We start from the raw sequence: 14,586 nt of genomic DNA, 5'->3' as shown, positions 1-14,586 counted from the left end.
TCCCTTGTCTGCGGGTTTTATGGTGAGGTTGGGATTGGAGTGGAGGGAGCGGAGGGCTGCACGTTCTGTGGGGGAGAGGTTGGAGTGGATGAGAGGGGTGGAGAGGTTGAGGCGATCGATGTCTCGACGGCAGTTAGAGATGAAGAGGTCGAGGGAGGGTAGGAGGCCTTGGGGTGGTGTCCAGGAGGAGGGGGTGTGTTGGAGGCGGGAGAAGGGGTCAGTAGAGGGAGGGTTAGGCTCACGGTTAAAGAAGTAAGCGCGGAGGCGGAGGCGGCAGAAAAACTGTTCACCATCTAAGCGTGAGTTGTATTCGTTGATGTTTGGGTGGAGGGGGACAAAAGTGAGTCCTTTACTGAGGACTGACCGTTCGTCCTCAGTAAGGGGGAGGTCTGGGGGGGATGGTGAAGACTCGGCAGGGCTGGGTGTTGCTGTTTCCTCTGGAGCTGCTGGCTGTGGAGGAGGTGGGCAGAGCGACGTCAGCGTCGGCGGTGGGCGGATCTGCGTCGGCGTCGGTGGTGGGCGGAGCGATGTCAGCGGTGGGCGGAGCAATGTAGGCCAGTAAATCTTGGATGTTGGTGGTAGCGGCATCCTCAGTGTCTGTGTAGGCCTCGGAAACGGAGGCGGCAGCATCAGCAGCGGTGTTGATGGCGTCGGCTGTACCGGAAGTGGCGTACCGGGTGGCGGCGGATGAGACGTCATCCGTGGAATCCGTGGGTGCTCCGAAGGTGGCCACATGGCCAATGGCGGCGGGCACATGGTGGGGAAGGTCCTGGGTAGGGTGGCAGGCACCAGTAAGTTTAAAGTACTTTCGGTTTTTAGTGTCCAAATCCGCCCACCGCTGGGCCCACCAAAGGGCTCACCTTTGTCCCCCTCCACCCTAACATCAATGAATACCACTCACGCTTGGATGTTGAGCAGTTTTTCCGCCGCCTCTGCGCTTACTTCTTTAATCGTGAGCCTAACCCTCCCTCTACTGACCCCTTCTCCCGCCTCCAACACACCCCCTCCTCCTGGACACCACCCCAAGGCCTCCTACCCTCCCTCGACTTCTTCATCTCTGACTGCCGTCGAGACATTGATCGCCTCAACCTCTCCACCCCTCTCACCCACTCCAACCTCTCCCCCACAGAACGTGCAGCCCTCCGCTCCAATCCCAACCTCACCATAAAACCCGCAGACAAGGGAGGCGCAGTTGTAGTATAGCGCACTGACCTCTACATCGCCGAGGCCAGGCGCCAACTCTCCGACACCTCCTCCTACCGCCCCCTTGATCATGATCCCACCCCCGACCACCAAACCATCATCTCCGAAACCATCCACAACCTCATCACCTCAGGTGACCTCCCACCCACAGCCTTCAACCTCATCGTTCCCCAACCCCACACCGCCCGTTTCTATCTCCTTCCCAAAATCCACAAACCTGACTGCCCTGGTCGACCCATTGTCTCCGCCTGCTCCTACTCCACCGAACTCATCTCCACTTATCTCGACTCCATTTTCTCCCCCTTGGTCCAGGAACACCCCACCTACGTCCGTGACACCACCCACGCCCTCCACCTCCTCCAAAACTTCCAATTCCCTGGTCCCCAACACCTCATCTTTACCATGGTCGTCCAGTCCCTGTACACTTGCATTCCCCACGTGGATGGCCTAAAGGCCCTCCGCTTCTTCCTGTCCCACATGCCCGACCAGTCCCCCTCCACTGGCACCCTCATCCACTTAACTGAACTATTCCTCACCCTTAACAACTTCTTCTTCAATTCCTCCCACTTCCTACAGACAAAGGGGGTGGCCACGGGTACCCGCAAGGGCCCAAGCTATGCCTGCCTCTTTGTAGGATACGTGGAACAATCCCTCTTCCAAAGCTACACTGGCCCTAACCTCCACCTCTTCCTCTGTTACATCGATGACTGTATCGGTGCCCCCTCGTGCTCCCGCGATGAGCTCAAACAGTTCATCCACTTCACTAACACCTTCCACCCCAACCTTAAGTTCACCTGGACCTTCTCTGATACCTCTCTCTCCTTCCTGGACCTCTCTGTCTCCATCTCTGGCATCCACCTGGAAACCGATATCCATTTCAAGCCTACCAACTCCCACAGCTACCCAGAATACACCTCCTCTCACCCACCTTCCTGCAAAAAAGCCATCCCCTATTCCCAATTCCTTCGCCTCCGCCACATCTGCTCCCAAGATGAGGCATTCCACTCCCAGACATCCCAGATGTCCTTGTTTTTCAAGGACCGCAACTTCCCCTCCATGGTGGTCGACAATGCCCTCGACCATGTCACCTCGCATTTCCCGCAACTCATCCCTCACACCCCCTACCCACAATAACAACCAAAACAGAATCCCCTTCATCCTCACGTACCAGCCCACCAACCTCCGACACTTCTGCCATCTGCAATCTGACCCCACTACTAAAGACATTTTGCCGTCCCCACCCTTATCTGCTTTCCGGAGGGACCACTCTCTCCGTGACTCCTTTGTCCGCTCCATACTCCCCACCAGCCCCATCACCCCCGGCACTTTTCCCTGCAACTGCAGCAAGTGCTACACTTGCCCCTACACCTCCCCCCTCACCCCTATCCCAGGCCTTAAGAAGACCTTCCACATCAAACAGATGTTCACCTGCACATCTGCTAACGTGGTATACTGTATCCGCTGTTCCTGTTGTGGCCTCCTCTACATCGGGGAAATCAAGCGGAGGCTTGGGGACCGCTTTGTGGAACACCTACGCTCGGCTCACAACAAACAACTACACCTCCCAGTCGCGAACCATTTCAACTCCCTCTCCCACTCCTTGGATGACATGTCCATCCGGGGCCTCCTGCATTGCCACAATGATGCCACCCGAAAGCTGCAGGAACAGTATCTCATATTTCGCTTGGGAACCCTGCAGTCTAAGGGTATCAATGTGGACTTCACAAGCTTCAAAATCTCCCCTCCCCCTACCGCATCCCAAAACCAGCCCAGCTCGTCCCCACCTCCCTAACCATTTCTCCCACCTCAACCCCCACCCCCATCTCCTACCCACTAACCTCATCCCACCTCCTTGACCTGTCCGTCCTCCCTGGACCGACCTATCCCCTCCCTAACTCCCCACCTACATTCACCTTTACTGGCTCCAACCCCGCCTCTTTGACCTGTCTGTCTCCTCTCCACCTATCTTCTCCTTTATCCATCTTCTATCCGCCTCCCCCTCTCTCCCTATTTATTTCAGAATCCCCTTCCCCTTCCCCATTTCTGAAGAAGGGTCTCAACCCGAAACGTCAGGTTTCCTGCTCCTCTAATGCTGCTTGGCCTGCTGTGTTCATCCAGCTCTACACCTTGTTATCTCAGATTCTCCAGCATCGGCAGTTCCCACTATCTCTGTAACTCTTTTCCTAGCATTAGTTTACTCCAGTGGAGTAAGAACAACAAGCTCAATTTCAAATTTTTAAACATTTTCTTCATATTTTCCATACAAGCAGTAGCTTTTAGCTCAACAGCAGAATGTGATTAATGAATCAGACACACACTGATTATCACCGAAGTTGTCAGAGCTGGCTGACTTGTGAGCTGTGCAGAGAGGAGAGGGGCTGATGGCAGTCTGTTTATGTGGGTTGGGACCAGAAAGTTTAATTAGAGCGAGTGTATTTAGTATGTGTGAGGACCTTCACTGAGTCTTCTGTCACTGGGAAATGTGGACTGCATTAGTGAAACCCACACGTACATAAAATAGGAACATTTTTATAAACGACTTTAAAACACTGATGTTTGTATTTATATTCAAGTTTGTACATACTCATAATTATGTACTGATAGTTACTATGTGGCTATCTTTGCTGTTTTGTTACTATTTGGGCACATACTAATTTTTGAGTGTTAAAAGCAGTGTCATTTTGAAGACTAGTTTGAGAAGTACCGTTGTAGCCAATGGTTGCATCCTCTTTCCTGTCAACTGTCTCAGGCTGAACCATGCTATTTGCAACCTCCAACATCTTATTTCATCCTAAACTGTGTTTTGGCTCCAATATCCATCATGAAAATTCTTTACTATTAAGTTTCTTAACGCCACCAGCCATCTCCTCCGCTAATTCAGGTGAAGTTTTCGGGTTTGATTCAATTATTTATGATGCTCCGCTGGCCACAGCCGCCCATTCTGCTTCTTGAGCCCCTGCAAAATTGCTATTTCCCCAAGTTCCATTACTTCTTAAGTTACATTGACTCCGAGCGCACCAATTCCTTGATTTTAAAATTCTTAACCTCATGTTCAAATCAGTCTGTGACCTCACCTCTACTGTCTTTGTAATGTTCTCAGGCCCCACATTCCTTGATAACTTGCCATTCCTCCAAATCTGACTTACTTCACTCCAATGTTAACAGCTGTGTCTTCCACCATCAAGACATTTCATCTGTCTCTCATACACAGTCTCTCTCCTGCTTCAAGATGCCCATTAATAGCTACTTCATTGTTTGAGCATTTTTTACGTGTCCTAATATTTTCCTTCATTGGTTTCGGTGTCAATTTTTGACTGACCATGCTTCTATGAAGTGCTTGGCATGTTTTACTACATTAAGGCTGCTGTTTAAATATACTTTACCGCTATTGATTGAGAACAAGATATAATCATTCAAAGTCAATCCTTCTTAAAAGCTCCATCTGTTCTATCTGGAAGATGCAAAAGAGTCCATGGTACTGTTTCAAAAAAGTTTGGGGCTGTTAGCCCCATGTCTGGCCAATATTTATTTCTCAAGTAATCAACAAATGTAAAACAGATTGTCCAGTTAATATTATACTGTTTGTGCAACCATGCTGTGTGCAAATTCGCTGCCACATTTCATATATCAGGTCAATGATTAAACTTCAAAGTAAAGGAACTACATAAGAAGCCTTTTATCTTTCATGCAAAATTACAGTTTTCAGAAGGACAATGAAGCATGAGGTATCAATAGATTCCTGCTCATAATTGATAGAAAATAAAATTGTTACATGTAAGCTGGTTAAATATATGCTAGTGTGATAAACCATGTTAAGTTTATCTTCACTTTGACCTATTTACCTTTAAGTCCATAAAACATCCTTTGGCCATTTTATGACTGCATATTTGCCAGTGCAATCAAGCTTTAGCTATGAATTCCACACATTTAATACAATCTAGACAAACAACTATTGTTAATTTATGCAATATACAGTGCAAAAAAACTAGTCATAGAAATCAACTGATAAGGTAAACTCTGCTGGATTGAGAAGAAAATAACTGAAAATAGATAACGGTGTGTGTACAAAGCTGGGTGCAAAGGGCAATGCAGGCACACATATGGTGATCATATCCAAATTAAAGAAACGTGACCTTGAACATTTTAAGTAAAGTCTCAGTTAATTTTTGAAAATAGCCATACTAATGTTTCCATGTCTATTGAAAACAAAAGTAAAAAGTACTTTTCTACATTCATAGGGAGTTTGTCAACATTTGAGTATATTGTATATTAGAGCTTGTAGGATGAAGACCAAATAGAAAATACAGTGGTAACCTAGGCTGACATTTTTGTTTGATCTTGTCTTTTTGTATCATAGAATCATTGAATCCCTACAGTGTTGAAGCTGGTCATTGGTCCATCGAGTCCATATGGACCTGTTGAAGACCATCCCAGCCAGACTCATCACCCCTATCCTAATCCTGTATTTCCTATGGCTAACCCACCTAGCCTGCACATCCCTGAACAGTACGGAGCAATTTATCATGGCCAATCCACCTAACCTGCACATCTTTGGACTGTGGGAGGAAACCAGAACACCCGGAGGAAACCCACGCAGACACGAGAGAATGTGCAAGTTCCACACAGACAGTCACCTGAGGCTGCAATCCAACATGGGTGCCTGTTAAAATTATGAATTTGTGTTGAATCAAAGCACGTCAGCAGTTCAGGTGGATAGATCTTACTTGGGACTTTATGAAGGCCACCACAGGTGGTTTACAAAGTTTTGTTCTGGCTAAATTTCTCCTCAGATGAACGTCACCAGCATTGATTAACTAACACCAATCTCACTGTTGTGTACAAATTGATTCCTATACAACTGCAAAGTACTTGCACTTTAAAGGAATAAATTTGGGACCAACAGAGGAAGTGCAAGTTAACTTGCACAGCATGGTGGCTCAGTGGTTAGCACTGTTGCCTCACAGCACCAGGGGCCTGGGTTTGATTCCACTCTTGTATGATTGTCTGTGTGGAGCTTGTACATTCTTCCCATATCTGCGTGGGTTTCCTCCAGGTGCACTGCTTTCCTCCCACAGTCCAAAGATGTGCAGGTTAGGGTGGATTGGCCATGCTAAATTGCTTATAGTGGTCCAGGGATGTGTAGATTAGATGGATTATGGGGGGATGGGTTTGGGTGAGATGCTGTGAGAGTCAGTGTGGACTTGTTGGGTTGAAGGGCCTGTTTCCACACTGTAGGGATTCTAAGAACTTCTAAAGGTAATTGTAAATAAACCTGATGCCATCATTCGAGAAGAGCAGCAGAGTTGTTCTGTTAAATCCTGACCTACATTTGTCAGTCAGCCAACATCACTCACACAGATTATTGACGTCAATGTTGGTTTGAACAAATTAGCTCCAAAATTTTCCTACAAGTGATTTCACTGACTCCTGAGACAAAACGTCAGTTATGCGTCTCGAACCTGGGCCAACAAGGACTACATCTCCCAAAGGGCAGCGCGTCGGTGCGCACGCGCTCACGGACAGTTTCTCTCACCCCTTCCCCTCAAACCTCCGGCCGTTGACATCCTCCATGTGGGGAGGTGGCAGGTACGGAGAGGACGGAACGGCAGCCTAAAGTCGAGGTGGCTGGAGCTTGAAGGTGTTCCGCGACTTGCGTGCGATTCAAACGTGGAGTGCTGTGGAGGAATTGCCAGTTTGGATTACGGCAAGGTATCGGCCGTCACCCCCACAACCCCCGTCCTCCCCTTCTCCCACTGACAGCCTCAGCGAGCAGGCCGCGTGGTTGCTATGGCTCCACCGCACCCGGGGAGGGGCAGAGAATGCATTCAATCAGCCACCCCTACCCTGCTTCCCATTTATTGGGGCTATGGCCAGTTTGGCACTTTGTGCAACATTTTAATTCCACCTCACTAACCAATCTCCCCACCTGTTATCCCAGGAGATTTTTTTTTTAAATTCTACTTCTATTCACTGACTTTAACCAAAAAAAAACATGCTCAACCCTTAACACCGTGGCACGATCGAAAAATGCTTCCGGAGCTGACCTGAGGTAGAATGGTGCTTTCACACTAATACCACTGTAATTAAAGTAAATATTCTGCCATCGATTTCCAACCATCTTTCAGGTATTCCCACAATTTGCATAATATGTTTTACTTTCTAATTTAGTGATAGTTCAGAGCCACTAATATTTGTTAAATAAGCTAAATGCTCAAAAATCTTTTCAAATGATGTGTCAACTTCAACTAACCGTAACTACCTGTTGAGTGAACGTATGCATTTCTGGGTGGCATTGCTTATAGCCAAGAAAAAAAGTTGTTTGAAAATTTTTATTATGGTAGCCTATCATGCTACAATAAAAATTGGACAATGTTCAGTCTTACAGTCATAGAGATGTAGGGCATGGAAACAGACACTTCAGCCTAACTTATCCATGTTGACCAGATGTTCTAAATAAATTTAGACCCATTTGCCAGCATTTGGCCCATATCCCTTTAAACCTTCCTATTCATATACCCATGCCTTTTAAGTGTTGAAATTGTAGCAGCCTCCGTTACTTCCTTTGGCAGCTCGTTCTGTACGTGCCCTACCCTTAGTGTGAAAAATTTGCCCCTTCGATCCCTTTTAAATCTTTCTCGTCTCACCTTAAACCTATATGCCCTCTAGTTTTGGACTCCCCTGTGGGAAAGACCTTGTCTATTTATCCTACCCATGCCCCTCATGATTTTATAAACTTCTATAAGGTCACCCCTCAGCCTGTTGACACTGCAGGAAAAATAGCCCCAGCCTATTCAACCTTTCTTTATAGCTCAAACCCTCCAACCCTGGCAACATCCTTTAAATCTTCTCTGAACCCTTTCAGTTTCACAACGTCCTTCTTCTAGCAGGGAGACCAGAATTGCGCACAGTTTTGATTGTTTAATGTAATTCCCCTCTGAAGTGTCCTAGCAGGCCAATCAGTTCAAGGGTGATTAGAGGCAGACAACAAAAATACTGGACCTCTCAGTGATATCACATGAAAGAATTTTTTTTAAACTTTTAGAGTCATAGAGATCTACAGCATAGAAAAGGATCTGTTGGCCTATGATGTCCATGCTGGTCAAAACAATCACCTAACTCTAAACTATCTAATCCCATTTTCCAGCTTTGCATGATTTTACATTGCATATACATATTTAAATACTACTAAAATATTGTGAGGCTTTCTGCCTGTATCACCCTTACAAGCAGTGAGTTCCAGATTTCCACCACCCTCTGGGTGAAAAGGTTTTTTTCCTCACATTGCCTCTAAACCTTCTGCCCCTTACCTTAAATCTAGCCCCAGACTGTTGATCCCCCCATCAAGGGAAAAGTATCTTCCTTTCTTCTTCTACCCTATGTGTGCCTCTCATTATTTTATACATCTCAAATATGTCCTTTCTCAATCTCCTCTGCTTTAAGGAAAGCAACCGCAGTCTGTCCAATCTCTCTTCATAACTGAAACTCTCCAGTCCAGCAAATATCCTGGTAAATCTCCTCTGTACTGTTTCCAGTGCTATTGTATTGCCCCTTTAATGTGGATTCCAGAACTGCACACCATAATCTAGCTGTGGCCTAAATAATGTTTCATACAGTTCCAGCATAACATCCCTGCTTTTAAACTCTATGCCTCAACTTTTTTTATTTCAAAAATGTTCTTCATAAGTAAAAATACCTTTTGTATACATGCTTAATCACAAACGCAGTTCGGTTCTGTACAGTAGCATATGAGGAACACAGAAACATTGGATTTTGACTCTAGTCAACAAAACAACCCAACACATTTCTTTCTTGTACAGGATTATATTTACATACATTTGAGGCACAGGGATGGTCCGATAACTGAACGGACCACCATTTGACTTTGGCAGAAAGACCTTAGACTGTGGCCTTTGTCCACTGTGTCTTGGTGGCAGCTGCCCCAAACCTTAGTGTGTCCCTCAGCAGGTAATCCTGAACCTTGGAATGTGCCAGTCTGCAATACTAGCTTGAATTAAACTCCTTGTTCTGGAAGAGCAACAAGTTTTGGGCAGACCAAAGAGTGTCTTTCACCGAATTCTAGGGATTCTATGTCTATGCCTTAATGGTCCTCCAGATGCAGTCAATGTTTGTCTCGGTATGCATCCCAGGGAAGAGACTGTAGAGCACAGAGTCCTGTGTCACGTAGCTGCTCGGGATGAATGTTGACAAAAACCACTGCATCTCTCTCTTGATTTCTTTTGCAAAGGCACATTCCAGAAGGAGATATGTGATAGTCTGTAACCCCCCACAGCCACTTCAAGGGCAGCATGCAGTGATGCGGCAGACCGGCGTACAAGAGGGATTGCATAGGTAGTGCATTTCTCACTACATGTCAAACAAATGTCTTGATGCTTGTGGGAAAGTTCTGGTGATGAGGCATACTGCCAGCTGACTTTGACAGTCTGCTCAGGGGACCACGTGACAGGATGCACCCTCTCCTTTTCCTGCAGGGTCTCAAGAATGCTATGTGCTGACCACTCCCTGATGGACTTATGGTCAAAGATGTCTTTCTTTGCAGATTTTTTCATGAATGACAGGTGATACAGAATGGTCCAACTACATGGAGTTGTCCACGGCAGTGAGACCAGTCCCATCCTTAGCAACACCAGGGACAAGTAGAAAGTCAGTACATAGTGACACATGGTGTTTGCATACCAAGGGTCTACGCACAACTTAATGCTGTCACATGCAAAGGTGGCCATCAAGACGATGGTGGCATTGAGTACGTTCCCCCTCCGACCCCACCACACCACCACTTTTCCAGAGTTTTGTATATGGTGTCCCTGTGGATCCGGTCCATCTTAGACCTCCAGATGAAGTGGAAGGTAGCTCAGGAGACTGCAACGGCGCAGGTTCAGGAAAAGGGCCAGACCTGCGCCATGTACAGTAACAGAGTGCCTCACACCTGATGGACCAGGCTTTTATCCACAATGGAGAGGGAGTGGTGCTTCCAAAAGCTCAGTTTCTGACACACCTTCTCCAAACCATATTCCAGCACCTTCAGGTATTTGTCCTGATAGTGATGGGGTAAAGATTTGGTTGGCCCAGTTCCCAAAGAGCATAGCCTTGCTGTTGCTCAATTTACCTTGGCTCCCTAGGCCAATTCAAACCGGTCGCAGATTCTGATGAGTCTGCACACTGACAGCGGATCTGAGCTGAAAGCAGTGATGTCATTCATGTACAGGGAGGCTTTGACGTGCAGGCCTCCACTGCCTGGAATAGTTATCCCTCTCGGGCTCCCATCCTTCCTGATGGACTGAGCAACACACACACAAGGCAGAAGAGAGTGGGCACCCTGCCTGACTCTGGATCTGATCGGTAAGCTTTCTGATTCCCAACCACTGATTGAGACTGCACTAATGATGTTAGTGGGGCGAGTATACCATGTGCCTTCTTAACCACTTCATCCATCTGTCCTGACACCTTGAAGGACCGTTGGACAGGCACACCAAGGCCCCTCTGACCCTTGGTATTTCCCAAGATCCAACCTTTCATCATGTATTCCCTTGCCTTGTTTGTCCTTTATAAATTAGGATGATAAAATCAATTATAAAAAGCAAACCTCGCTCCTTTATGGCCATTTATCTTTTTCTGAACTTCAGATATTGTAATGCATTTTGTAATTGTATTTAAATTGTTATCACTGGAGGCAACAGAGGTAACTTTGACAGTCCTAGCTTTATATCTGAAAAAGTATTTTAACCTGTGTTAAAATTAATCACATCTAAGTGCATTTAACATTCAACACTCAAGTCTGATTATTTCCTTAAAATATTCAGGTGCTGCTTTATCTTTTAAGAAAAGAATTGGCTAGATTTCAGTTAAATAGTTCCCCTTGTGTTTTTATGCTGTTGTTTAAGACCCATATCAATTAAGCCTTTCTATGTATTGCAGTATATTTACAAATACAAAGTGCAATCATTTTAAATTGATTATTACAGAATGATTCATCAACAAAGAAAGGATGTGCCTCTATTATGATTTTTTTTGGCACAGTACAAATTGTGCTGATGTACAGATCATGTTCTGGGAACTTTACAGTCCTTGATTTGAACACTAGAAGTAGCTCAGCCTCCCATGTGTGATATTTGTAACAAGTTGTCCATACAGCATGTCCTATTATCATTTCTGTGTTCAAAACTTTGACTTTCCATAGAGCAATCATTGGAATCATCTCATTTGCAACTTGTATCTAATTTACACAGTTCTTCTCTGCTGCTCCACTCCTTTCCTTAAACTTTATTCTATTATCATGAAAGCACCGACTTCAGATTACTGTTTGACCTTTTATGAGTTGTATTGAATTGTGAAATGTTACAGCAAACCAGACATTGGTCTCTCGGCTGACCGAGTGTTTTGTTTTAAAAAAATCAAAAGCACTATGGTATTTTCAGTATGTTGTATTAAAGGGGAGGTGATGGCCTTGTGGTATTATCACTGGGCAGGGTGTTCTTGCGTTCAAAACCTACCATGGTAGGTGGTGGAATTTGAATTCAATAAAAACCTGGAATTAAGAATCTAATGATGACCATAAATCTATTGTTAATTATTGGAAAAACCCACCTGATTCTCTAATATCCTTTAGGGAAGGAAGCTACCATCCTTACCTGGCCTGGTCTACATGCATCTCCAACCACAGCAATGTGGTTGACTCTTAGCTGCCCTCTGGGCAATTAGGAATGGGCAATAAGTACCAGTGATAGCCAAATTTTGTGAATGAATTAAAAAAAAAACTTGCAACAAATCGTGCCTTTTTCATTGTGCTACAGGAAACCACAACAATACTGTTTACTTCACAACCAGTCAATCTATTTCCATTTGAAAGCAGAATTCTGCTGTAATTTATTAAATTGAATGATTCTTCAGGTTAAGAATTGTGGGGTGAAACGGTTTTCTGCATTTACCACCCACTCTGATACAACTATGTTGAAATGTTTTACAACATTATAAAAATATTGGCAAATGATACAAAATGTTCTTGATTCTGAACGATAAACGTTAATTGCTGGAAAAGCTCAGCAGGTCTTGTAGCATCTGGGAAGAGAAATCAGAGTTAATGTTTCAGGTCCAGTGATCCTTCCTCAAAACTGATGGTAGCCCGGAAGGGATTGGTTTTTATGCAGAAGATAGAGTTGGGTTGAGGGGGATGATAGGGTAGGGGGAATTACTATTAGCTGCCATCAGTTCTGAGGAAGAATCACTGGACCTGAAACATTAAATATGATTTCTCTACACATATGCTGCCAGACCAGCTGAGCTTTTCCAGCAATTTCTGTTTATTTCTGAATTCCAGCATCTGCAGTTCTTTCGATTTTTGTTTAGTACTTGACTCTGAAGGCATTCTGAATTATCTGTTGACTGATTTTTATGGACGGCAATGACTATTGTCTTCAGCGATTGTGAGGGCTAATTGCCAAAGATTCTATGCATTTTCTTACTTATACTAAGAAGAGTAGCTGTAGTGGCCCTCAATATTTTATATTTCACAGAGCCACATTGAAACTAATAGCAGAATCATGTGTTTATTGCTGATCTCTTGTGTTCTAAATGTGGTAAAGTCAACATAAAATTACTATAATTTCTTTAATACTTTTGAGAATTGCAGTTCACATTTCCAAACCACAACTGTTTTCAGTTAAACTTGATTTGCTTCTCCCATAGTATTACATACATGTAAGCATTGTCAACTCGTTTTATCATCTGTAATGTATGGCTTGGGTTTTTTGATCCACCAGTTTTTAAAAAAAAATCCACTTCCCACTGTCAGAAGAGGATTGACTAGAGAGTGTTGCTCTACAAGTGACAGTGACTTACCCACTTGGTAGTTTATGTTTACTTCAACTGCCAAGTTGTCTATGTGAGAATTATCACAGAGGCATGGGGTGATGGTGCTGTAGTGTCATAGGACTGTTAAACTAGAGACTGAGGCTAATGTTCTTAGAGGTGAGTTCAAATCGCACCACAGTAGCTTGGCTTGATGATGGTGACTATGACAGCTGTGATCGGTACAAAAACCCATCTGGTTTCTAGTGTTCTTTAGGGAAGGAAATCTACTACCCTTAATAAAAACTGAAAGAACTGCAAATGCTGTAAATCAGGAACAAAAACGGAGGTATCTAGAAAAGCTCAGCAGGTCTGGCAGCAGCTGTGAAGAGAAATCAGAGTTAATGTTTCGGGTCTAGTGACCCTTCCTCAGTTCTGAAATGGCTCAAATGTGTGTTTTGTGAATTAGGTTTTAATTGCATTTGTCAGAAATAGAAGTTTATAAAACTTTTTTTCTTTCAGATCGACATTTCAATAATGGCCAATGTTTTCAGCTACTTCGATTGGACAGACGTGAAGTTCAATATTGCTATCTTGGCTGTTGCTTTCAACCCATTGTTCTGGAATATTGTGAGTACTGGATGTCTAAACTATTCTGCCTGACTACAGTACAATTCACTGCATTTGTCTGGTGTATTTCCATACCATTTGTCAAGAAGGGTCTCATTTGAGAAATCCCCACCCAGACAGTAATACAAATCAATATTAAAATATAAAAGAAAAATGCGTGTTGTGGATATTCAAAAGAAGTGAAGATAGGTCCTTTGGCTTGTTCTTTGCTCAAATTTGGTATTTACTAAAAAATCATCCAAAATCATGAACCATAAAACATCAATTTTATACAATCTGAATTCAGTAAAAAAACAAGAAATGATCATCCATTTAAGCAAGCAATCAATCAATTCCCTGAAAGTAATGTTTATGAAGTCCTTAAATTGACTACTGGTTCCTCACCATCCCTGCATTTACCCACGAAAATATATTTTTTTACATAAATAATGCAAACAGCAACCTCCCCCCTCACCAAAAAAAATCCAAACTATAAGCTTTGTAGGCCCTAAGCTCTAGAATTCTGTTTGAGTTAATTTTTTTTTAGTTTGGTTATTGGATATGGGTGTCCCTGACTGGACCAGGATTTACTGCCCCATCTGTAACTGCTAAGAGTCAAATACATTACTGTGGATCACATGTCGACCAGACTGGGTAATGGTCGTAGATTTCCTGAAGGACATCAGTGAACTAGATGGGGCTGACATTAGGCCAGCTTTTCTTTTAATTTTAAATTTAAATTGCACCATCTGCTATTCAATCCAGTGTCCCCAGAAAATTAATCAGAGTTTTTAGATTGTTAGTCCTTACCGCTAGGCCACCATAAACATTCTCACCTCTCCATCATTCATCCTTTTGAAGAACTTCCACAAGTCTAGTTCTTTGGTCAAACTTTGGCAATTCCTCGAATTAGCTCTTTCTTGAACTCTTTCTTTGATCAGTGTTTTTATGTTCCTATGAACATTTTTGTGA

General features: G+C 44.2%; 1 protein-coding gene across 1 annotated transcript; it reads left to right on the top strand.

Annotated features, from left to right (window-relative positions):
- The first annotated feature begins 644 nt into the window (after positions 1 to 644).
- LOC109914494 lies at positions 645 to 13,637 on the top strand. Its single transcript, XM_048609771.1, has 4 exons — positions 645 to 710; positions 6,676 to 6,912; positions 9,449 to 9,552; positions 13,528 to 13,637. The coding sequence occupies exons 1-4, from the start codon at positions 645 to 647 to the stop codon at positions 13,541 to 13,543; spliced, it is 423 nt and encodes a 140-aa protein (XP_048465728.1). The 3' UTR covers positions 13,544 to 13,637.
- Positions 13,638 to 14,586: the final 949 nt, after the last annotated feature.

Source organism: Rhincodon typus, chromosome 21 (assembly GCF_021869965.1).
Source record: "Rhincodon typus isolate 14 chromosome 21, sRhiTyp1.1, whole genome shotgun sequence".
In the NCBI taxonomy this organism is placed as follows: Eukaryota; Metazoa; Chordata; class Chondrichthyes; order Orectolobiformes; family Rhincodontidae; genus Rhincodon; species Rhincodon typus.
Note: the sequence above shows the minus strand (reverse complement) of the source record. Positions and strands in the feature narration are given on the sequence as shown.